Consider the following 26,241-nt stretch of genomic DNA (forward strand, 5'->3'; position numbering starts at 1 on the left):
TGCCATTACATAAAATAGCAAATGATCAGGAGCTGCCGTGAGGAACGTGTACAGCGCAGGAGTACAACAAGACAGCACTCCGGATGCAGATTAATCGTCCCCGCGGGAGACTTGTGTGTGAGTGCACTTTTTGCTTCCCTACACCTAAAATCAACACCTCAGTGAAACCATCCATCTAGTGCAAGTTCAACTTTCCATGTTTCCACAAGAGCCGTGTTTTTCCCTCGGATCAATATGGCTGTGTCGATGGGTCCACCGGGGGGAGGAGCCGGTCAGGAGCGTCGGCGAGGGCCCCGCGGCGTCACGATGGGGCCAGATTGACTGACAGGTGACGTCGCGGGCTGTAAGTTTGATTTATCGGCTGATCAGAGTTGATACGGAGGTAAAACGACGGTGACATTTGTCACTCGCTACACCCGCGGCCACTTCAGTCTCCATGGCAACTCTGCACTCGGAACGCAAGGCAAGGCAGAACGAAGCCCCCCCTCAGCTCCCCCTCTCCCCGCCATCTCGCTTGTTTCCTCGTCCTCCGTTGGGGGGGGGGGGGGGGGGGGGGTGGGGGGTCTGAATGACAGCAGCCCGGGTCGACCACGCAGGGACAAACCAGCGTCAAGCTGACAGGCCTGGGGAGGGGGGGCGTTAACCCTCCCCACCCCCCGCCGTGACGGCACCGTCTCCGGGGTTAAGAGGGGGCGCTGATGTTGCATTAACCCCCCTGGTGGCCCGCCGCAGGGGGGTGGGGCGCAGTGCGGGGGGGCGGGGACAGGCGGAGGAGACGGCGGTGTCGTGCTGATGATTTACGGGATGGATTGGCTCGGCTGACGGGGCGAGGAGAGCGGGGCGGGGGCCCACGTTAACCTTACCCGCCGTTTCCACGGCGACACCATCGTTCCCAGCGCGCCGCTCCAGCGCCCCGGTCACAACACTGCCATGAAGACGTATGCACCCGGAGCGCCGGCCTTGGGAAGGGGAACGGCGTCTCCCATGGCAGGGATACGGCCGCTAGTGAAACCCAAGGCCAGTGCCACGGAACACGGTAACAAAACATGTCAGCCACACACTGGCCAATCTGACACGCCTATAAAAGCCAAGAGCACACGGCCAACGGCTATATCACCGTTAGTGTCGCTGCGGTAGTGAAGCCTACAGTTGGTGTAGGGGGCGGTGAAGTGAAACGCTGCGCCGCCCAGTTCCAGTTGGAACATGGACGCCGTCACGGACGCAGCAAGGTCGCCGGCCGGACGGACTGTTGACATCGTTACGACCTTTGATGCACGCGTCAACGCATCCCGCCATACACTCAGGCCCGGGTTCAGAGCGAGGTGCGCGGCAGCACGTCCCGGCGGCGTCCAGGGGAAGGCGTGTGTCCGCTGGGCACCGAGGGCGGCGGGGTGAAGGTAGGGGGCAGGCTCTGCCCCGGGGCTGAACCGCGCCCAGTCACAGAGCGCAGCGCCGGCGGCCCAAACAAGCCCTGATCGGATTAGGACATCAACAACAGAGGTGGAGAATCCAAACTTCCAGCTGGGGGGGCCGCGGTGGCGAGGGCTGACGGTAGGATCCAGCCCTCTGCGAACGCGCTTACTTAGAAGATAAATTATGCATTAAAACTGCACAGGTGGCACAGGACAAGGTGTTAGGGGGACGGCGAAGGCAGCAGAGCAGCTGGGGAGTTTATAACAGAGGAAGGGAGAGAGAGAGCGGGAGAGGGGGGAGAACGAGAGACAGGGAAAAGGAGTGAGCGAGAGACTCCCCAGCTTCATATCGCCGCCAACAGATGTTCTCCCATCAAAGAGGCAGCAGGCAGGTGGCAAGGCCACTCAACCCCAGCTTACACGGCTAATATGACCCCTACTGCGCTGTCTCACTCTCACACACACACACACCCCGAGGCTATCTCAGTAGTTACCTGTTACTCACATTAAATTGACACACACTGATCCATTCAGAAATGCACATGCATGTGCACAGCAAAGTGTGGATCGGCTCACTAGGTAAACCTCCTGAGCCGTCCGGCCCGGCAGCATCGAGCTGCGTAGAAGTAAATGTGGTTTTGTGCACACACACACACACCATAAGTACACATGAACACACCACGCCGCAGCTGGTAGTGTTCACAACATTCAGTTAGCTTGAAGCCTACTAGTAATGTGCACAACAAGCTTTGTGCACAAGTTCAGACACGCACACACACACACACACACACACACACACACAAACACGTACGTTTACCGACACTGATTTACTGAAACGCATGCACACTCACGTCGGGACACACACAACCACATGCAAGTTGACACGACACACACGTACACACATTAAAACAAGCTCACCCGTTGAGAAACACACACAATCAGCGGAGTCACTTTAGCATATGAGGCGCGCTGCTCAGGTGTGAGCCGGCCCCCAGCTCCGATCTGCTGCCATTAAAAGCTAATCAAGCCCGACGATGTACCGTCAGAGTGGAGACGCTAAAGCACGCCACGGCGGAATTAGAATAAAGAGGCCAGCTGCAGGTGTCACAGGGCACACTTATTGATCACCAGAAGAAGAAACACCGCCACACACACACACACACACTCACACACACACACCTCTGTATTCGCTATTTGTCACAAGTCTCTCTTGTGTGAGCTCCAACCTCCCCTCCATCATCCTCTCTCTCTCCCTCACTCTCGCTCGCTCGCTCACTCTCCAGTAGTCTCTTCCCCCCCCCCCCGCCGTGTTCGGTGACCTTGGCGCTGCAAAATGGCTGAACTTCTTTATCTCCATCATGCTCATACACCCGGCAGGCCCATGCAGCGGCGGGCGGGCCGCGGGAAAAAAAATAAAAGTGGGCTGAGAATTCACAATGGACGTCCCTGCGCCACACCCCCTCCTCTTCCTCCCCTCGCTTGCGACTTCTATCTCTCTGTCTCTCTCGCACTCACTCTGCCCCTCTCTCTCTCCCTCCCTCCCTCTCTCTCCCTCCCTCTCTGTCATTTCATCTTGTCCGCGGTGGATCTGTTTATCAAATGCGAGCGGCTTTATTGTGTGTGAGCGCGTTTTTCAAGTGCAGACTCTGGGGGGGTGGGGGGGGGTGCATCTTGGCCGGGGGGACGGCGGGGGGGCTGCTGGTTACTGGTGGGTTGTGGTCGTGGTGGTGGGGGGGCGGAGACAGAGAGAAACATGAGGGAAAAGGGGCAAGGAAACACCGGAAAAATTTAAATAAAATAACAATTTAGAAATAAATTCATGTAACTTTGTGTTTAGCATGATATTAAAAGGTTATTAATCAACTTTTTTTTTTAAATTAACCACCAGCGAAATCTGCCGCCTGGTTGCCAGGGTGTTGCCATGGCGACCAGTTTTCTGAGGTTGGCGTTATCTCTCTCCTTCACTCCCCGTCCCTGGCTCGCTCTCCCTCCCTCCCGCCCTTCCTCCCTCTCTCCCTCCTGGTCATTTTTCTATCTGATCACTCTCACCTTCTGCTTCTTTTGTTCACCTTTTTGTCCGTTAAGAAAAGGTGAATGACAAGGATCTGGGTGGTGGGAGGCGGGAGGAGGAGGGAGGTGGAGGAGACAGACTGGCAGGTGGGGAGATTGGCTCAAAGGGGACGGAGGAGGGGGTGGAAGTGACAGTGGACGGGAATAACATGAAATCCTGAAATAAGGGCCTTCATCGCACAGTGTGAGGAGTGGACGGGAACGCCATTAGAATCCTCAGTGGGTGACAGGGTGACGGGGGGGGGGGGGGGAAGAGAGAGCGAGAGAGAGAGAATACACGATAACATGGAGGAGAACAGGGGGAAGGACACCAGCCGTGGTGCAGCAGGGGAACACAGAGGACAAGAGAGCCTGTTTATGTAACCATCTCTCCTCCAGGCTACACAAACACACACAGAGAGAGAGAGAGAGAGGAGAGAGAGAGAGAGAGAGAGAGAGAGAGAGAGAGAGAGAGAGAGAGAGAGAGAGAGAGAGAGAGAGAGAGAGAGAGAGAGAGAGAGAGAGAGAGAGAGAGAGAACGAGGAAGAGAGCATAGCAATGACGATTTTTCATGAAAGTACATAATGCAGTGATGCCACCAATGAGCAGTTGAACCAACAAAGTGGCCTTATTCTCTATATTCAAAGTGCGTCATTCGGCTTTCTGGCAGGGTGATAAAAAGAGCCGGGGATGGGGGGGGGACAGGGGGGGGACAAATCCCATTGAATTGTGGCAATTAAATGGCTAGCCTGCACTACAGAATCACTAAATACATTCCCTTACCGATCCTCTAGGGCGCTGTGTGGTGGTTTGTGTGGCGGCCGATGAGGAACTCCGTAAGCCCCTTTCATCGGACACGCCCACCCGGTTAGCCAATCAGCTCTCAGAGAAGGCAACCATGTCTGACGGTGGAGGAAACAAATCGAATACCAAGAGTGGCCCAGAGCTGACAGTATTTTACTAGACGGGTGGAGCAGGAGGTATGTACACGAACCGACCTACTTGCCTATGTATAGCACATCGTAACAGGAGGAATGACCCTCCTTTCTGAATGCGGTTGACTAAATCTGCGAGAGGCACCGGAACTGGCTGAAACCCAACCAAAGCCGATAAAAGAATATCTAAATATTTAATGCGAGATTGAAGTTGCAGTGAAATCGATGCACCTATAGCTCACCTGGTCTTGCCACGGCCACGCAAAAGTAAAGAAGAGGGAGAAACAATGAACGAGGAGAAGGCTTGAAGGCAAGTGTGCAGAAGAAAACATCTGACCTAATTCAGAGCTCAGATACCAGAAGGGGGGAGGAGGAGAGTGAGAAGGAGAGGAGAACTAGGGTGATGGAGAGAGAGAGGGGAGGAGAGAGAGAAGAAGAGGCTAACCAGGGAGATGGAGAGAGAGGAGAGGACAGAGAGAAGGAGAGGAGAACCAGGGTGATGGAGAGAGAGAGGGGAGGAGGAGGTGGAGGACAGAGAGAAGACTAGGAGAAGCAAGGAGATAGAGATGGAGAGAGGGGAGGAAGAGGAGGACAGAGAGGAGAGCAGAACCAGGAAGAGAGAGAGAGGGGAGGACCAAGAGAAAGGGAGGAGAAGCAGGGAGATGGAGAGAGAAAGAGGAGGAGGGGAATGTGAATGAGAAGGGAGCGACAGAGGTTGATCCTGAAGCGGGATGGAGCGCGCTGCAGGAGAACGACGGAAGGATGCGAGTTATCGTCACTGGGAAGGACGGGATGAGGGAGAGGAGACGCTGAAGGAGGAGAGAAACTGAGAAAAAAGAAAAGAATGGGAGGTGGCGACGTGGGGCTGGAAAAGAGAGGGATGGGGGGATGTGGAGTGGTGGTAAAGAGGTCTCTCTCTCTCTCTCTTTCTAAGCAGGTCCTAAAGAGAATTGATGAGGTGTTATCTTTAGCACTAGCTGAAGGCGACTCCTACTCCAGTCTGCTGTTGCAGCCGGATCCCTGCTTTGTTTTCATGCACTCTGTTTTATACGCCGTGTTCGGAGGACAGCCAGGAGACAGTATATCTATCACCGTTAGGTCACACCTACTTGTGTGTGTATGTGATACACATTAGAAATAAATAAGCCCAATGTATCTCTCAATGTATTATCTTGTATTCATTGAATCACGACAATAGCACATTGATATTTTTACTGCATTACACAGCATGTATATTACACCTCAAGTCTGGTCCAATAGTCCACTATGGTATGGTGAACCACAGCTTGCAGGTCAACGAGGTATAACTCAGAAGGGCCCAGTCATACTTCCGATGCATTATTCAACCCTAGTTCCTCCCAAGTTATCTTCCTTCCAGAGAGCCAAGGCCAAAGTCCCTGGAACTTTCTCTTCCACAGCGCGCCGGAGCAGAGGTGTCCGAGGCAACTAGCTCCAGACACCTCGCGATCTGACTGACGTATTTGGCAGCCGTAGCAGAGGGGACAAAGTCACCTTAGGGCCCCAGCTCTGTGCCTCCGCAGTAATGGAGACAGAGAGTGGAGAGCAGGAGACTGAGGGGCGGTTGAGGTAGGAACCCTACCGGTGGACTGTTTTATTTTACAGAGCCCTGAAGATGCAGATATTTAGCATTTCATTAGGAGAACGAAGAGGGAGGGAGGGAGGGAAGAGATACGGGGGAGGGGGTCCGTTTACTGCCGACCCAGATTAAACAGCGTTAAGTATGGCTGTGAGCAGAACGCTTAAAAAATGTCACTGTGTGTGTGTGTGTGTGTGTGTGTGTGTGTGTGTGTGTGTGTGTGTGTTTCTCAGATACTGTGTGTGAAACAAACTTGAATAGCCACTGCTTATTTGAAGATATTTTAATTAAAAAGTGGGCGGCTGGAGAGGGAACCTGAAGAGATGTGTGTGTGTGTGTGTGTGTGTGTGTGTGCGTGTGTGTGTGTGTGCGTGTGTCTTGATGTTTTCACAGAGTTGGTCTGATGCCTAAATGCATAAATGTCACTGTTCCGCAAGGGAAATGTCACCGCTCTGTATGTGTGTGTATGGCTGCACGCATGCATGTATGTGGCTGTGCACGTGCGTGTGTCTGTGTGGCTACGCATGTGCATGTGTGTGCACGCACACGCGTCTGACACTGATGGAGGGCACTCGGATGACCGCCGCTGCCAACGCATGGTGCCGAGAGTTACTGTTCCACGCTAAACTCCCACAAGGTTACAGGGACGTTGCCATGATTACCCCAGCAGTCCATTCATGCTCTCTCCTTTAGACACCAGTAGTACAACAACACATGCCTGGGTGTTGACTGAGGATGCTCTGAGCGAGCGGTTTGCACCACATCGTCCAACGAGGGGTAAAATGTTTAATGTTTGGCACATAGACCTCTGAAGAATAAGTCCCACCTCCGAGGCACCGGTTCCCTCGGTCAAATGTCAATGGGAAATAACATGGGGTTTTTGAATGATCGTTTGAATGATCGAGCAGCATTGGCGCCACCTCCGTAGGCGGGCTCTGGTGCCACTGAACTCCATTTTGGTGAAGACAAACTATGAAACATTGCCGTTGCTATGCAACCTTGACTGTGAGAGTCGTGATGTCCTAAGTCTGCGCAGATCTGTGTTAGCATTCTTTATTTCAAGGATAGCCCCTTGAGATGTACCATCTCATTTTCGAGGGGGTCCTTTAGCATATGCTTCTTCATAATCGTTTACTACTTTAACGGCACCGACAATCCAAAACCCCAGTGGCAACTAGATGGAAAAAGTTTGTAGTTCAAAACGTGATGCAGCTTTTACTTCTTTGCCACCTACAGAGTTTGTTAGGTACAATCATTCAAAAACCCAATGTTATTTCCCATAGACATTTGACCGAGGGAACCGGGAGCCTCGGAGGCGGGACTTATTCATCAGAGGTCTATTTGGATGAGCGGTTAACACTGAAACACGTGCTAAGCTAACAAGGGCACTTAAAACAAACGCCCGCGTTACACCGCCGTGGTGCAGTGTGACCTTTCAGGGGGATTGTCTGTAATCAAAGCACCGCAATTTGATGGGGAATTTGCATGTTGGTTCAAGTGGCGGTGGAAACTGCTTATCAAGGCTGACTGCGTTCCACTGTGTCATCCTGATGTAGGTAAAACGCAGCCAGCCACGAGCGAGTGAACCCGGCCAGCCGAGTGGAAAAATGTCCCTTTACAGTGTCTCTGGGGGCCCGAGAGAGAGAGAGAGACGGGGAGAACGAGACGGAGAGAGGGGGCAGTGAGAGAGAGAGAGAGAGAGAGAGATCAAGAGAGCCGGAGAGAGAGGCCCGGAGAGAGAGGCCCAGAGAGAAGGATAAAGAGAACGAGAAACGAAAACGATGGAACGAAAACGAAACGAAAGAACAAGAGAGAGATAGAACTAACGAGAAAGAGGAATGAAGACAGACCTAGAGAAAGTGATCGAAAGAATGAGAGAAAGACAGAAGAATGGAGAGATACTTCTTTTCCAGAAAGAATGATGACAAGAAAGTGAGAATGAGAGAGAGCGAGAGCGAGAGAGAGAGAGCGCGAGCTGGAGAACAGCAGGAGTGTAGTGCGTGCATGTCCTTCACCCTCACTCGCGTCAGCTAGAAGGTTGGTTGGGCAGCCAAAAACAGGGAGACAGAAACATGAAAAAACGGAGCTCAAAGCAGGTAGCTGGTGACGGGGGAGGCGGCTCTGCGGAGACAGCAGTGCAGAGCACGCGTTAATCAGCATTATGCACTGCCTTCAGACTCTCTCTCTGGCCCCCGCCCTGTGTGTGTGTGTGTGTGTGTGTGTGTGTGTGTGTGTGTGTGGACATGGCAAGAGGACGAGAGTGAGGGAGAGAAGACCATAGAGAGAGACGATAAGAGCAAGCGAGAGCGAGGTTAAGAGAGTGAGCGAGAGAGCAAAAGAGTGAGCGAGCGAGAGCTGGAGAGAGAGTAGACGAGAGAGCAAGATAGCGAGAGGACATGAGGGCAAAAGAGAGTGAGAACAAGCGTGAGAGAGAGGAAGAGAGCGAGAGAGTGAGAGTGAGAGAGGAAGAGAGCAAGAGAGAGATAGGGAGAGGACAAGAGCGAAAGAGAGGGAGGACGAGAGAGAGAGCGAGTGTTGTGAAGCTCTGACTGTCGGACCAAGGGCAAGTGTAAGTCTGCCCCCGGGGTCTCCTTTAAGAACTAGCTGGAGTCTTACCACTCGTGACTGGAGCCGGTGGGGGGCTGGGTGGAAGGCAGAATGATGCAGACATATGCACGCAATCCTCCACCACACACACACACACACACACACACACACCAGTGCATAAGAGACTCAACCTGCAGTATGACATGTGACCACGGCCCAACAGACACAAACAAACCCCGATAAGCAAAAACACGACGATGCTGTCGGGACATAAAGGCCACATCCTGTTATTATTGATTGTGCACCAACGTGCACAATCAATAATTGACCCTAATTGTGAAGTGTCCGTGTGTATCATTGTGTGTCATTGTGTGTGTGTATGTGTGTGTGTGTCGGCATGTGTGTGTGCCCTGATCTTTCCGCGGGTTCCCTGCGGCGTTTCTCTACCCCCCCCTGTGGAAATTAAAAGACTTACGAGCAAGCATGCAGCCCCTGTAAATCATGCCGATGTATAATTCAGCATGCAGAGGGTGAGAACTTCTTACGTAAAGTCTCCCCTGCGTTTAATACGAGTTTATACGTTCCTTCTCAACAGTGTCAGCGCCTATCTGCCAGACACACAACCATGCATGTGACTGCATGGGCACAGATTTAGCTCCCTCCATCAACATGAAAGGGGAGAGAGAGAGAGAGAGAGAGAACAAGAGAGTGAGAGAACGAGCGAGGGAGAGAGAAAGAGCAAGAGAGAGAGAGCAAGAGAATGAGAGAATGAGCGAGGGAGAGAGAAAGAGCGAGAGAGAGTGAGAGAAGGAGAGAGAGAAAGTGGGAGGGAGAGCGCGAGAGCACGGGAGAGAGAAAGCGCGAGCATGAGAGAGAAAGAGAGAGCAATGCTGTGTGGTTATCCACAAGGCCACAGGCAGGGCCGCTGACAGATTGCTGAATTTGCAGCCTTCCACTGGGCAAAGAACAGGAGGGACAGAGAGAGAGAGAGAGAGAGAGGTGGAGAGATGGAAAGAGAGATAAGGGGAGGTGGAGAGATGGATAGAGAGAGGGGGTGAGAGAGCAAGAGCGAGTGAGCAGCATAGATGTTAAAAAAATATATTGTTTGCTCAACTGCTACCCAACTCGGGGTATTTGAGGCTTTCCTCACCACTTATCAAGCGCTGGAGTTGATCTGTTTATCTCCAGATGCTAATGACGGCGCGACGTAGCAGTGTGGCAGCAGCAGGCCGGGCGCGCGTGATCACCACGTACCACCACCTCTGCTCAGCGCCAGTGTGTGTACGCACATGTTCCTCTGTGTGTGTGTGTGTGTGTGCACCAGTCGAGTTAGCAGCAGATTATGTAATATACCAGCCCTTTGAAAAAGCAGAGAAAAGCCTCAGTCAGCCTGTTCTGTGTCGCAGGGCGGTCCGCCGCGCCGCTGGAGCTGACAGATGACGACTGGAGTCCTGTCCTGACCTGTCACACGCAGGGTAACTGCATGACAGCACTAAGGGCTCGCACGCACCGGGAGAGACGACCCCCACCCGGACCAGGAAGGACGCCGCGCACAGACACGCCTATATTAGGACACCGCACACAGACACGCCTATATTAGGACACCGTGCACAGACACGCCTATATTAGGACACCGCGCACAGACACGCCTATATAAGGACACCGCGCACAGACACGCCTATATTAGGACACCGCGCACAGACACGCCTATATTAGGACACCGCGCACAGACACGCCTATATAAGGACACACTGCAGTCATTGTTTCAGAACTGACTGACAATACAACCATCTCACAGACTTCATCGCATTTCATATTTTCTCAACCCGAGACAAATGGAAGGGAATGCCGAGCGCTTACACACAGCCACATAATCCTCCCTCCCTTTCAACTACCTCTTAAATGTTTTGTTAAGGTAAACATGGACAATGTTTAGCCATTAGCTGCACTCTGTAGAAGCAACAGGGTTCAGGGCCATGTAGGTACCCAACGGAACAATCAATGAACCTGAATAATGGCTAGCATGAAAGAGTCTCCTTTTTAGTGTATAGAAAGGGACTAGTCCTGGAGAGATACATTGGCACTGTACTGAGCCATGTGTGCTGACCTTTGGTATGGTTTTCTGCCACTAATCCCCTTCAAAAGGGCAAGATTTTTTTTTTTTTTTTAATTGTCACCGGCGTAATGATCCTGAATGACCGGCAACGCCCTTTAACTTTGTGACAGCCGAGTAAGAGGCTGCCTCAGAAAACTTTTCTGGATTCCCTTAGCTTTGACTTTGAATATGGTATCTGAGAAAGCCTTGGCCCATGACACCCCCTACAAACCGCTGGGGGACCCCTTGTATCTACTGCAGCACATGTTGTGATGCTCGTAGCCGTAGAGAGTTTGGGAACACCAAACAGCACAGGACAAGTACAGGTGCATGAGTTCAAATAAACCGATTAATTATATTTGTATTTCTGCATTGTGTGTGTTCATGGTGACGAATGAAAACTTTTTCCGATGTGCAACAGCGATGCGACCTTGCCGTTGTCCTTGGAAAGGCCTGCATTATACATGGTCTGCAGGAAGTACACAGGATGTTTTGGTTGCCCTCACACCCGCCACCCTTCAACTAAAGACTTCCCGCTCTCGCCGGTGTGACAAATAAACAAGTAAATAAATAAAATACAACAACTTCCAACAGTGGTGGCAGCAATCCATGCTCATTCATTTTAAATGAGAAGGTTAGCAAGAGTTGGCTCAACGTTGTCACGACAAAGTGCATTCCTGTGCAACCCTAACGCTGCTCTGACACAGTTCCAGGGAGCATAATCCTAACACTGGCAACTTGGCGACCTGGGAGAGACAATGGCAGCTAATACGATGAGTTACACCGCTTTAATTAATGTGCTTTCATCGTCGCGTTATCCCATTTCGAATGGTTGGGTGGCAGTCGCAGAGCCGGCGAGATGTGAAAACACATATTTGGACACACCTAATTTGATTAGCTAATGTGTTAATTAGGCAACCAGCAAAGTAAAATTATATATATATATATATATATATATATATATATATATATATATATATATATTTTGCGACATACAGAGTAAGGTACCATCTTTGTCTGCTCACTGCACCCAAGAAAGAGTGATTACACATTCTGCAGAGTGTGGTGGGGACAAAACGGAAGCCGTCAACGGGATAATGAAAGTAATGAAACTGTCAAAAAGCCAACAACACCGACATAAAGAGTTTGGGTTTGGCTCTCCTTGCGTCTTCGACCCCCGGTTGCGTAGCGATGAGGTATTTCATGCTCCGTCCGTCTTCCACTTGAGAGCTGAGCAGCAGTTCTGTAACCGGCATCGCTCCACTCACTCTCAGTGGAGTGGAAAGGTGTCTGGCCTGCTCCTTAATTGGATACCCTTGCTTGTGCTTTTCCATTGTGTCACAGACGTTATTAGTGTGTTGACCATAAGAAGCCACAGCTTAAGCAATGAGGATGATGGCGACGTGAAGAGGTGGTGTTGACAATGACATGGTTCATGTATTCGCCCGGGCCACAATGACACTGATGGAGTGTAGTGAATTCATGTTCACTGTAAACATTTTTGGGCTACGATGTGATAAAAAGAAGATGGGAATGCCTGGCTGTAATTAAAAGGTTTTAATTGGGGCAGTGATTTTTCTTTTTTCTAAATAGACCTACATTTAGAATGAAGTCAAGATGGAGGTGCCAGGCTATACTATTCACAACCAAATCAATCAAAATTGCCTTTTGCAAGTTGAAAGGTAATTTATGGCTCTCATTGGAATATCTCCATGGTGATTGGAACAGGTTTTGTTAATCAAAGAGGCAGATGGTAAATAAATAAATAATAGAGCCAAGTAAAAGCCTCCATTCAATAAAGACAGTCCTTGAGGAAGCTCCGAGCATCGTAGTCTAATACGGCCATACCTATCCAGCGCTTCTTATTTTTTTTCATGGGCCAAATGATTTGCCTTGGTTCATCGAATTATGGGAAAACGATATACAATACTATTGCGGATTGTTTTTTAACGAGGCAACAACACAATGCTAACTATAGCTTATCCAAAGGATTGAAATATGTCCTCTTTAGCTCTGCCTGCACAACCCTCCAGTCGGATGCAAAAAAGACCCATTATCTACACTAAAAGCCCAATTATCTTGCCTCATCCGCAGCGTGTTCCTGTTTAGCCAGGTGTGTGATGTGCTGACTGCTGAGAAGAGAAACAGCCCAGATGAGACAACAGGGAGAAGTTGGTTTTGCACACTTTCAAAATTCCGCCTTTGATGGAGAGATTGTGTGTGTGCGCGGGCGCTTGTGTTTTTGTGTGTGAGATTTTGATTACATGTCGAGGCGTTTCGGCTTATGAGCCAAACCCCCCTTGACCCCTGAGAGATGCACTAGCGACTGAAGAGAGATAATGGGGGGAAAAATGCAACGTAGCAACAGATTAAGACGTGCTTAGCGCGCTCTTCAGCCGATCATCGTTAACACAAAGGAACATTTCTTTCACATAAAACAGTAAAACATAAAAAAGTTTGTAAAAAGAGTGTAATTGGTTGGATTTACAACTCCGGAAATTACCTGAATGTGCTCTGAATCGATTATTACCACCAGCGACAACCGGGAAAGATCGACACATCTTCAAGCCTCTACTGTGGATGCAAATGTTGCAAAGGTTAGGCTTAGTGTCCCTCCAACACTAATTATGGGTATGCGCATTTTACATACCAGGGCACTGCAAGTAGACTTATCTCCACTAGTTTAGTCTACCAACCATGCCCTGGTACATATGTAGCAGACACATCATTTGTGTTATGAGCAGTGTTGTCCTATGTTGACACCTGTGAGAAACGGGTCTACTGACAGGGTTAGTCTTGATTATGTCCAGAAATTACATTTTTGGCCCATCTGGGTCACCTTTCTCAGAATCTGAGGATAAACTATTCCTATTTGAGTTTACTATTAAGTATTACAACATTCAGTAATCATCTTCAGAGCACATTACAAGATAATGAGATGAAGGTAGGAGGGCAAACAGAGTTGCAACTAAGCTAAATGTGTACATATTATAATGTTAAGCTGGGGAGTTGGGGTGGTGTTCAAATGTGTGTAATCATGTCCTCTCTCTCCCTCGCGCTCTCTCAAAAGGCCCATCAGTGTCTTTAGCTCATTCAATACTGGGTAATTACAGTAGAATTACGGGAGTTTCTGCTTGCTCAACAGAAACTCAAGCCCCGGATAATATTGAGGAGTGACTGTCGATTTGGCCCCTCCAATTACCGGCGGCTCTTTCCCCCTGACGAAATAATGTTATTGTATTATATTGACATTGTATTGACATGAATGCAAAATAGAGGGAAAAGTCCCTGAAATACAGAGTGAGAGAATAGGAGGTACTTGGGAGCACTGGCGCCATCTCTGGGGGGGCACAAGGTTTCTTGCACGGCCAAAGATAAGGTTGGGGGTGCAAAAACCCCTCAATATTTAAACAGTGAACCGGCACGTTTTCGTTGTCTGTTCCATTAAATAAAGCAAGCGTGATAGAACGCTGCCCTGGTGAGTTACTTCCATGATATCTACATTACCAAATTAGTCACTGAAATGTAATTAAGCTAGGCCTACTCCCATTTATTCGGGCATGTTTATGGAAAATAAGTGCACGCCCCGCCACTCGTAACGCACTTGTAAAACGCATTCAACGCAGTCAAATGATGGAACAGTTAAATCATACATCATCACAACCACAATTTGGAATAAATCAAATAAATTACAGATAAATAATACGTAAATAATCGATGAATTACTGTTTTGAACCTCAAATTCTGAAAGCAGGACTTTGGAGAAGTAATATAGCCTACTTTTTAGTGGAACACATTTGAACGAAAGTTTTATGACCCCCCCCAATGTTGACCTGAAGTTGGCGCCACTGCTTGGGAGTATACATCGATCCTCCGCCTTGCCATATGCTGTTCAATCCAGCCTTCCTTAGAGCCTTTTCATTTTATTATGTTCCAGGTTTTCCGTACTTCTTTCCTTCCGGCACAACCAGATGTTGAACAATAACTCCAAATTGTCATGGCCACCCAATCTAGGAGCAGTTGCATGGATATTCTGTTGTCACCAAAATAGGTGCAAAACCAATTGAGGCATCGCTGAATGACCCTTAAACCCATTTGACACCAGGTGAACAGATACACTGAACAGTCTTATTACAGAGACCACTTTCAAGCAGAGATCAGGATGTACTAACTGTTAGAAGATAATTACATGCACCCATTATGCGCCAAGAGCTGAAGCATCTCTCTGGTTTAATATCCGTGCGAGTGTTTATGTGACATCACCAACCTTTTGGTTGGAACTTGTGAATGCAAATTTATTTGACAAAGGCTCCTTAAACAGGGTCAAAAGGGTCCAGCATATTATATTCTATTCCGTGAGAGGCGCAAACGTTTTTTTAAAAGACACTGATATATGGGATATGCAAAGTTCAAGTAAGAGAGAACCCCAGCCACCTTTTGGAACGGTGAGAAGGGAACAAAGTCCCTGAAACTAAGTGCGTTTGGTCACGAATGCTAGTTCAGCAAGACAATTGGCCTTTATAATATTTGACTTGCAATGTTTGCTTAATGGGTAAGGGGGTTCACTTCTCCACCAGACATATTCTTGTCCAGGTGCCCTACCGTGTGTGCATGTGTGCATGCGTGTGTGCATGCGTGTGTGCGTGCGTGTGTGCGTGCGTGGGTAGTGCGCCTAACCCGACACAAAAAAGGCCAGCCAACGGCATCAAAAGAACAAAGGAATCTTGAGAGAAAAAAAAAGAGCAAGATTTCACTTTTGCTGGTGAATCCCTGGGGGTTAATTAGAACAGAAAGACCCCACCTCATCTGCCCTTAAGCAACTCACATCACAAACGAATCCCCCACCCCCCCCTCCATCTACAAACACACAAACAACCAATTGATGTCAGCCGCGCAAGCCCGGCACAAGCCCTGCCGTTACCGCCAAACATCAAACAAGGCCAAACACGCCGCGACCTCCTATCAAACGCAATCACCATCCGTCTGTCCTCGCCGGGGTCCCATTTCCTGCGGTCCTCCCTCTACATCCTGGCCGCACTCACACGGGGTCAGGCCGGAGCCACCGTCTTAAACAGGCAATCCGTCTGACGCCGTGACAGGGGTCAGCGGCGGGGAGTGAAATGGCGTGTCATCGGAGGTGTCACAAAGCGTGCCCTCTCGTTGCGGGAGATTGAGCGAGGCGGGCCGGTGCTCGCCGCCGTCTCTCACTGAGGTGTGAGTGATTCCTCCGTTCTTTTTTTGTCTCCGGTCTTCGGTAAAAAAAACCCAGACAGACGCCCACTGATGGAAAGCTACCCCGAGAGGCGTCATTTTTACTGGCTTTGTTTCTCCGGTGCGGCGGGCGGGAGAAGAATTGATGAGACAACGAGCGGGAGAGAGGGGAGGGAGAGAGCGATAGAGAGATAGAGAGAACCAGAGCCAAAGATAATGAGCCTGAGAACAAGAAGTTTGAGAGTGAGCTGAGCGCAGGGCGGGCGTGATAGATTCAGAGGAAGGACAGAGAACACAGGCCCGGCTCGGCTCGGGCCATAGATCACCCTGATACGGGGAGCGGCCCTCCAGAGCCCAGAGATAGGTAAAAGTACCCGGAAAAACAGAGAAAAACAAAGAGAGGGGGGAGAGGGGGGAGAGGAGGGGGAGGCAGGAGGCGGGGCTGGGGGAGTCGCAGAGCGAGAGGACAAGGACGACAGCTGGCCGGGCACTTCATTCATCTGGCAGGGGCGACTGTTGGAGCCATAATGAAAATGGAGGGCAAGATTGGGATCAGTACTAGAGAGGCCTCCATCCATCAAAAGGCTCCTGTAGCGCAGGGGAGGCTCCAGTGATGGCGGCAAATATGTGGCTATTCTCAGTGCTGCAGGGGGTGTATAAGTATCTCGGCGTTGGCGCGTTGTTCCCCTATTACCGGGTTTTGTGGAAGTGTTTCAGAGGGACGTGCGTGTCACCGAGTGGCGGCGCCGGCTTTGTTCTAGAGGACGTGGCGTCATGTTCGGCGTTCCCACGCGTTCCCGTTTGCCGTTAAGGTTAATATGGACACACTCAAATTAAAGTCCTTTGTGTACATAAAACGTAATTAATGTCTCCGTGGCGTTATGATGGAGCAGCACGCAGCGTGTTTGGCTAGACTGCGATAGTCGTTTAAACGGTTAGCCCGTAAACTTGACATTGTTTTTCATGGCCTCACTTTGTGGGCTTTTGGGGACTGGGTAATGTGTGTAGCGTGTGCTGGGGGACGATGTCAAGCCAAAAGTCAGAAACCAGACAAACGGAGAGCTGCCCATACCTGGGACTCTCCCCTTGACATCAATCTGTATCACGTCATCATTAGGGCTGTGAGCAAACCTTCACAGTGACAAACTGAATCCGATTTGGTCCTTTTGTGAGTCCTTAATGCAGCTCAGCGGCTGGCATGGCTTGGGCAGTAGTAAATTACAACCCAGTACATTTGATCTGCATGATCCTTGATAAAACACTGCAATCACAGCTTCAGACAATTTCGAAACACGTACCACAGACGGTGATGTCAACACTTGATATATTTCATTGGTGTTTAGCTTATATGGGATCAAGCAGCCATACTATGTTACAGCACAACTTCTGGAAGAGAGGCTGGGCTGGAAACCAGAACCAGAAAGGGGGCTGGGCTACACCTTGTTACAGATATATTATCCCAAAGATAAACTGATAACCAGGTCTACACAGTGTTGACTTGAAACCTTTTCAGACACTTTTGCAGTTGACTGCCGTTGGCCGAGTTTGTGTCCGATGTTCACAGCCATCACATGCTTACAACATGATTGGTCTAAACAAATACGGAGCTAAAGAGAGTGAAGATCTGAGTTTGTGCGGCTGAGTGGGACCCACCTTCTCCTTCCTCTCGCGGCAGGGCTCCTCGGCCGTCACCAGGGTCTTGTAGTAGGAGCTGCGCTCGGCCGTGAAGTGGACCTTGGACAGCGCCGTCTCCACCAGCGCCACGGACAGGTTCATCCCGTCGATGTGCAGCCAGCCAATGAAGTTGCCTGCTTTGTCCATGCTCTCCACTTCAACCTCCACCTGGTTCACAGAGAAGGGGAGGGGGAAGGGATGGAGGGAGGGCAGAGAAATGAGGGCGGTTAATGTACTGTATCCGGAATTACAGCTGAGATGTCATTAAGGTTTAGAGAGAGGGGGGTCTCTGGTGCAGAAGACCCTCTCCTGTCCGTATAGACGCAGATCATTGGCTGCCCCTGAGCTCTATTGATTCACACTCGCATTCATTCCCACACACATACTTCATTCCCATGCTGTCTTGGATGCTTTGTTGTCTCGCAGTCTTGGTCACCCACTTTGCACGTCTTCTGCAGGCAATTACACCCGAGAGATGTTTCCCCTGGCCGTGTCCGGGGCGCCGACAACTTTGGTCACTGACATTCTCAATTAAAAGCCACCGCCTTGTCTCTGGACCAAGGCTGATGGATTACATTACTGCTCTGTACAGGGGATGAGGTGGCTGAGGGATTTTGTCTGTGTGTGTGTATGGGAGTGTGTGCGTGTGTGAGACAGAGAGCAGAGTACATAGAAAGGAGTCTGAATTTGTTTGCGAGTGCGTACTGTGAATTCATTAGGAGCAGCGACAGCATCAACTGTCTGAATGAATCCAAACCATGACCTTGTTTTAAACGCAGCGCTAAAACAGAGGTACTAGACACAGCGCCTTGTTGCAATTTAGTAGTCAGTCCTTGACGTCTGACTTTCCATACCGCCTCCCTGAATTCCTTAGCACACTTCTAAATTATGCACAATTAGCGCAAGCCATATTACAAGTCCCATGTGTTCTCGTACTAGGCCAAGGAAAAATGTCCGACCCTGCTGACAAGAGTAGGGCAGATCTGACCGCATTTTCCCCGACGCTACGCGTGCCCATTCAGACTCATTATGTATTCATTACATTGTGTTTCACAAGTGATGAGCAGAATGAAAAAACACTAAAGAAGGGAAAAAAAAAGAAGAAAGGTAATTTTCCCCCCCCCCACCCTTCCTATCCTCACTCACTTTCCGCTGTCAGCAGGAAGGCGGGCGAGGGCAGGTGTGGAGGAGAGATAGCCGCAAGTCAAGTGATTAAGACGTAGGCTGCTTAGCCTCGGAGGCCCCGGGGGAAATCTGACGCACGATTGGTTTGTTGAACTGCTCTGCCTCGCACTCACTCAAAACTTCACATATAAATCCTCTGTGATATGGTTAAGCGCAATTATGACCATCCGCACATTTAGCATTAAAGATGGGCCGTGTGTACACACACACACACACACACACACACACACACACACACACACACACACACACACACACACACACACACACACACACACACACACACACACACACACACACACACACACACACACGTGTGAGGCTCAGAATAGAAGTGGCTGGGAGAGAGGACTCAAAGTTGCTCTGCCAGAGATTCCCCCGTCTTATCCTCCTCTTGTCTAATCCGTGTTTACATGCGTTCCTCTTTTCCCGCATTCCTAGCCCAGTTTTGGCTCAGTCTTCTCGTCTCCCTCTCTTCCTCTCCAATTCAACGGCTCTTATGTAACTAGGCCATTAGAGTCACCAGAGCTCCGAGCGCTCTGATGCCAAACGAGGGGAAGGTGGAGGAATGAGGCTGGTTTCACAGAGGACGCACAGAGCTGCGGCTTAACAGGGAACGGTTAGGGTAAGGACATGGACGATACATGACCCCACAAGACCCTCCACAGGCCAGCCAGGCCTGGGGGAGACGGAAGGGGGTGCACTGACCGAAGACCAGTGTGTTGTCGGCACGGATCCAAAGACCTCCGAAACTGAAAGGTCTGCAGAGGCCTGCTAGCAGGAGGTCAGAGGTCAAACCACAGCAGTGAGAAGGTCAGAGGACTCAAATGTATACAAGTTCCAGACTAGGTTTCTTTTGGCAGGACCACTTCAACCCTTCAGTTGCATGTCTGCACCGCATTAGATCCAATGCATTAGGGAGTGGCGTCACCTGGACGCTCTGAGAGCATCAGAGGAATTACAGAATCAGAGATCAGCATTTAATAAAAAGGTTAACAAAAGAAACACATTTGACCTTTGCTATATGAGGCAGATTATTGGTAAAACCATTCCTTGGTTTTCCTCACTTAATATAGTAATTATCTTTGCAAATTCTCCTCCATCAACTTCCTAGACCGCCAACATTGTGGCGAGAAAAAGTAAAAAGAAAGAAAAAGATATTGCAATAACGTGTGAAAATCAGCAGAGCCTAATCACTAGTTCCAACCACTGCAATTAAACATTTCACACTCAGGCAAAAAATAAAAATGTGAACTTAAATGGCAGTTGCACACAGACACCCGTAGGTAAATGAACAAAACACATATGCTCACGCGTTTCCTCAATCACGATTGGACAAATGAGGCCTCCCTATTCCCCAGACCACTTATAGTGAATAACTTCATTTACCACCTACTGCCACCCTAATGGAAAGGAAATGTGCTTGCCACTGACAACAGCACATGGTGAATGTTATCGCTGGATTGCTACACACGGCCGTAATGATAACAAATGGCCCACTAGGGAATATCAATATTATATGAAGGCTAGGGGACAAATCACAGGGCTGATGGACAAGCAGCCATAATCACACACGGTAAACACACATTGGAACACACCCACACACAGCACAGATCACACACATTAAACAAACAGCACAAATCACACACATTAAACACACACTGGACCACACACACAATACACAACAACCAGTATGTGCCTTAACACCTAAAAGTTTGATGTAGAGATGGAAACTGGAATAGTGGTGTGATCTCAAAAGCCATTTGGCAATAGAGACACTCACTTATTCTCTACACCTGCATAAATCACCAAGAATACAAAATAATAAATAAAGATTTTTTAAAGATCTAAATGTACAATTAGGCCTTGCTCGTTAACACTTATTTATGTGGGGAAGATGTAATAATACCGGTATTTTCCCTTGACAACATAATGAGCCCTTGAGCGTGGCGGGCTCCTTGTGAATAGCGGCAGATTGGCTGACGGAAACACCCCTGCTCGTTCCCCTCCCGTCTCCCAGCGGAACGTGTCGACGAGCGAACGGGCTCACCACCCCCATAAGGTATGCATCCAAATAATTTAGAGTGTGTACCAAGACCGCACAAATGGAACAAATGGGTTGATTTGAGAAGCCGCACCAACGGTTGGTTGCCGGGCCCAGAGTCCCGGGAGTGCGGGCAGAGCTCAGAGAGCACCCTTTCACCGGGCGGGATTTCAATTCCAGGGGATTTGAATGTTGGCAGATAGCGGTTTGAATGATGCCGGAGGAGCGCTGGATGTTTATAGAGCATGGTCCTCGTACTCTCCATGGATACCCAGTGAATCCCCCTAACAGCCCCCTGACAGCGCCCGGCCCCCCGTATCACAACAGACAGCAGCTGGCCACGCCAGCACCGGCTTTGTGGAATGGCTGCTCAGCCGGATCTGCCTAGTGCCTCCTCTTCCCTTTGCTTACACACAGCACCGAGCCCAATGGAAACGCCAAAACACACACACATGAGCTGTAACTGACATGGGTGGGGCACACACACACACACACAATCTCTCTCATTCAAACACACACAATAATCTCTCTCATTCAAACACACACAATCTCTCCCCCCCCCCCCCCCCCCACACACACACACACACACACACACACACACACACACACACACACACACACACACACACACACACACACACACACACACACACACACACACACACACACACACACACACACACACACACACACACACAGAATCTGAGAAACAGACACACACACACACGGTGTAGATCGTTCGTTTTACATAACAGATCTTTTTTCCAAGCCTTTCCTTTAAAAGAAGCAAATGGTATTGTCACAATAGACGAGGGAGGGGAGAGGGGGGAGAAAAGAGAGAGGGGGGAGGGAGGGAGGGAGGGGGGCAGGAAGGCGCTTTGAGGCGAGCCCAGATGGTTCCCAGTGGAGGCCTCCACCAGGCCAGGACGGGCCCCGCCGGAACACAAATGGGCCCCGGTAATCTCATAAACGCTGCGATGTGTAGAGGCAGGGAGGAGAAGGAGGAAAAATGAAAATTCATGCACACACACACACACACACACACACACAAGTACAAAAGACAATGGCATTCGGTAGCATTGAAGTGAAACCTGGCCTGGGGGCACATTTTAAAAATGGCAGCGGATTTAATTCACTTAGCGGCTGGAGAGACTCCGGGACGGCGGTAGGTGACACGTCATGGTCCAGCCAGAGCGCTGTCAGACCGGAGGGAGGAAACGCCAGAGCCGGGTCGCTCTTTTTGTTCTGAAGCTCGGGTAAACAACAAGACACCGACACATAAAAGGATGCACTCAATGGGAGCGGCGTTCTCTCTGAGGCCCCGCGTGGATCCTGCAGCAATGCAGCGATGGGCTCGTCTGTGAGCGACGCGATAACCCCCGCCATTACGGAAAGGGACGGCAGAGGGTCGGTTTGACAGCATCGCTGCGCTACTAAGGTGACGTTCAGCAGGCTTGGAACCTTGTGACCAATGTTCCCGTCGGACCGTGGGGCAGTCCTTTTCAAGCAGTCAATTAGGTCGCGTTCCTCTGCCCTCGAGTTTAAACGGGAATGTTGCATAATACGAGAATCCTTTTCGTCTGAGGAACACACACACACACACAAAAGCCAACACACACACACCACGACTGCACCTTGTCAAAACAAGCCACACTGTGATTCCATGCAGACAACCGATGTTGAAATGTCACCCCGCTAACGTGGTGTGATGGTGATGGGCAGCGCGGGTTAAGGTCAAGACTCAAGATATTTCCTCCTCCGAGCCAAACTGTGACGCACCGTTTAAAGGCTCAAAACGTTTGCCCGAACGACCGCGTTAATCCAGTGACGCCATCGACTCTTACATACAAATCCACTGGATAAACAAAGGAATAACTTTACACGCAATAAATCAAGTGTTGCATTATTCGGTTAAGTGCAGAGAGTTCCAGAGCTTTGCCGCTGGCATCCTCAGCCACACTCACAAGCTATTGTCACATATGGGCAGACACCGCGCCACAGAGACAGAAGGGAGGCCGCCTAAACGACAAACACTCTATTCCAAAGTATCAGAATGAGGAATCGAGTCGCTCGATAACAGAAATATATAGCATTACCGTTCACTCCACATAACTCAACCCTGTGAAAACAGAATGGATGCGGCGACAGCCACTGAGAGCTGCAGTAAACACAAATTGACGCTGCTGCTGTTGCTTATTAACTTGTGTTATAATAAAGGGCTACATGTGCTCAGGGAATGCTCTCATACAGCGCTGCCTGCATACATAAGTAGGACTCGACATGTGAGAACGCAGCAGATGGAACGGCATGTGTACATCCTCTCTCATTAAAGGAAGAAGAGGGGGTGGCGTTTATGACTGCACCCAGTGATTTAGCGAGGCTCTCCCGGGCCTGATTCCCACAATCTGGGACTTATATCACTTTATATATAAAGAGAAAGAAATATATGTCAGTGAGTGAGTGAGAGCGACCATCCCTGCCTAGATAGGCAATACCCAGTGTTTATAGCCTAAATGATCATTATCACTAAGTGTGCGGCCATATTTGTGAGTGTGTGTCTGTCATTGTGTGTGTGCGTGCATGTGCGAGTGTGTGTCTGTCACTGTGTGTGCGCGTGTGCGTGTGTGTGTGTGTGTGTGTGTGTGTGTGTGTGTGTGTGTGTGTGTGTGTGTGTGTGTGTGTGTGTGTGTGTGTGTGTGTGTGTGTGTCAATGCAGAGGGCATGGATGGCAAGGTGGTGGGCGACTTGGGGTAAACACGATCAGTCATTGTGACACGGGCCTCCGCCTCCCCTCTGTCTGCCATCGCTCCATCTCACCCATCAACCTCTCACCCCGTCGATAGAGCACGCCAGAGAGCAAGAGACAGAGCGAGGGCCAGAGACAGAGCACAGACCCTCCCACCTGCAACCCTTTGCTCAATCGGCAGAATTCGTCATTTATCAAAGTGAGCGAGCGGGAGATGGAAGGAACGCTTTGAAGGTAGAGGTAGGTGTGTGTGCGTGCGTGCGTGCGTGCGTGCGCACCTGATGGGTGAGCCATTGAGATCAAAACTTTGAGTGATGAATCTTCCTAAGGTCGAGATGTAAGAACACACGCGATTGACTGAAAGGATGACTGACAGATAAAAAGAGGCATAACGATGAAGGTGCAAGTAACAAAATGGACACACAGAACCACCCACTCAAGTCAGCAAAAAAGTGAAATCATCAGCATACCACTACCTTAAAACAGATTCCTTAACCTTTGCAATTCACCCCAACAAAAGGGGAACTCGATGCCCGGTTGCCTCTTATTGAAAGGGAAAAAGTTATTTTCCCTTCCACGTGAGCTCGTGGGTGAGCTGGAGCAGAAATCGGCGAGCGCTGATGAGGCGTCTGTGCCGCTCCAGTCCAGCGTGAAAACCACATTTGGCGGAGTCGAACATCCATGTCAAACAAAAGTCGATAATCTCAATATTGCCAGATACACCGCCTTATAGATCCGGGACTAAGTGCACCCTGTGTTCCCTCTGTGAGAACGCCGCCTCGCTGACCATTACCAACACATCGATGGCGGTCAATACCCTGTACGGCTGACGCAGAAAATATGTAAGAAGGCCAACAATACAAAGGGGAGTTGGGCATCTTTACAACAAATTATTATTTTGAAACACAAAAGGAAAGTGTTTGTCGACAGGGTTTGTGTGGGCGAATGCAAGGATCGATCCTTGGGAAAGCTTTTCTTTGACAAAACATACGGCAAACATAATAAACAATATGGCCTTGTCAATAAGTTCACACATCGCTGAGTGCAGTGTTTGGGCGTTAGCGGCTGTTTGTGGTCAAGGCTCTGCGATGTGTACCTGGTTCGGGACCAGGTGTTGATCTCAGAAAGGCTGCATGTTTCCTTCAGGCTCTGTTTCATTGGTTTGGATCAAAGCTCATTTTAATTAAGTCAGATTTTTTAATATAGCCCGTGTACACGTATGCACGCTGGGCTGTTTAAATTGTTTAATTCCATCATTATGTAGTTTAGCAATGGGAGTGTGCAGGCATACGGATGCAAACCGAGGTGTCTGCTAGTGGCGCAAGTGTCCCTACGCATTTGAGGGTAAGGGATGCGGGTGTTTTTAATCAAAGCCCACATTGTTAGCTTTAGAATTCATTCCTGAATACACAATGCATTCACTGGCGATGCAGCCCGTGTGAATATGTCCATTTGCTCATGGACTACAGTTTCCCCACCCCAGTATGTTTCCGATGATGACGAGCGTCGCTACTCTTCCTCCCAGAACCCGTCCCTGTTTACCGGCCGGCACCCATTGTCGTCACTGGGTCCTAAAAGCGTTTGCCCGTCACTGGGGCTTAATGGAAACAGGAAAGACCAGTTGGTCAGGGGGGAATCTATAAATATAGATCACCTTAAAAAGAGGCAGAGAGAAGAATAAATGAATGAATTAAACGGTGAGCTATTGATCCTTTAATAGCATGGATCAGTCAGGATGGAAATGGTGTGTTAATGGGGCCTGTAATTGAAATGAAAGAAAATAAATTAATAAATGCTTGTCTTTTTAAAAAAAAAACGTGGCAAGCCATAAAACAGACTCCCAAGGAAAAAAGCCTTTTTAGCCATTTTAATAGTAGGGATTTTTAGGGAACAACAGTTGCACAAGAGCCTCTACCTGTGGCACTATAGGAACCGCTCGATGAGATAAAGGAGACAATCACACTGCGAATGAATACTGGAAGGCTTCCATGTAGGGCCTCTTCAGTTCAATTGAAGATCAGACCAGAACGCAGAGCGTCGCTTGAGGCTGGGGTCGAAAGGGAAACTGAGGATGATTAAGAGTATTCAAAAGGAAATTCAATGTGCAGTTTTATTGCATATATATCTGAACATACATGAACCGACATGGGTATCAGCGCTATGAAAAAAGGAGAGTTTAGTGGATGCAAATTGCAGAGGACAGGAATAGCGGACATTTCACACCATGTCCTCTCTGGCTGCTCACTAGCGGCAGAGTGGCTGCCTGGGGAGGCAGCGCTATCGACTGCTCCTTGGCGCTGGAGCTGGAGAGGCAGCTAGGCAAGCACGCTGGCCGGAGGACATCCCTCAAGCCTCCCATGATGCCCAGAGCACAAGCATAAGGCCATGGAACACAGGCAGCCGACATTGCTCTCCCATGTTGGCTGTGAAACAAAACCTTGTATGGCCAGGATGGGGGAGGAGGCCTCATGTGGTGGCTTTTTGCAAAAAAGTATTAATATTGCACACACAAGGCACACACACACACACGAGCCACACACACACACACACACACTTTAACAGACTCTGCACTGTAAATCATGGGTGATAACTCGCACAAGCGTAAAAGCTTTGGAGAATAAAAGGTATAAAAGCTTACAAGGCCACCTCTGGCACAGTTTTAAAGACTGCACAAGAACATTAGTGGCGGGCGGAGAGGGGGAACAAATCCGATGACGAACCGGAGAGATCCAGTAAAAGTCCAGGG

The 26,241-nt window shown here is 49.6% G+C and overlaps 1 protein-coding gene across 1 annotated transcript in view; it reads right to left on the bottom strand.

Annotated features, from left to right (window-relative positions):
• The window catches only part of snd1 (staphylococcal nuclease and tudor domain containing 1), a 149,050-nt gene that overhangs the window by 41,250 nt on the left and 81,559 nt on the right, over positions 1-26,241 (bottom strand). Inside the window, exon 16 of the mRNA XM_084483174.1 lies at positions 17,500-17,688. Within this exon, the coding sequence (XP_084339300.1) occupies positions 17,500-17,688 (189 nt within the window). The remainder of the gene's footprint in view (positions 1-17,499; positions 17,689-26,241) is intronic.

Source organism: Micromesistius poutassou, assembly GCF_964030765.1.
Source record: "Micromesistius poutassou genome assembly, chromosome: 18".
Classification (NCBI taxonomy): Eukaryota; Metazoa; Chordata; class Actinopteri; order Gadiformes; family Gadidae; genus Micromesistius; species Micromesistius poutassou.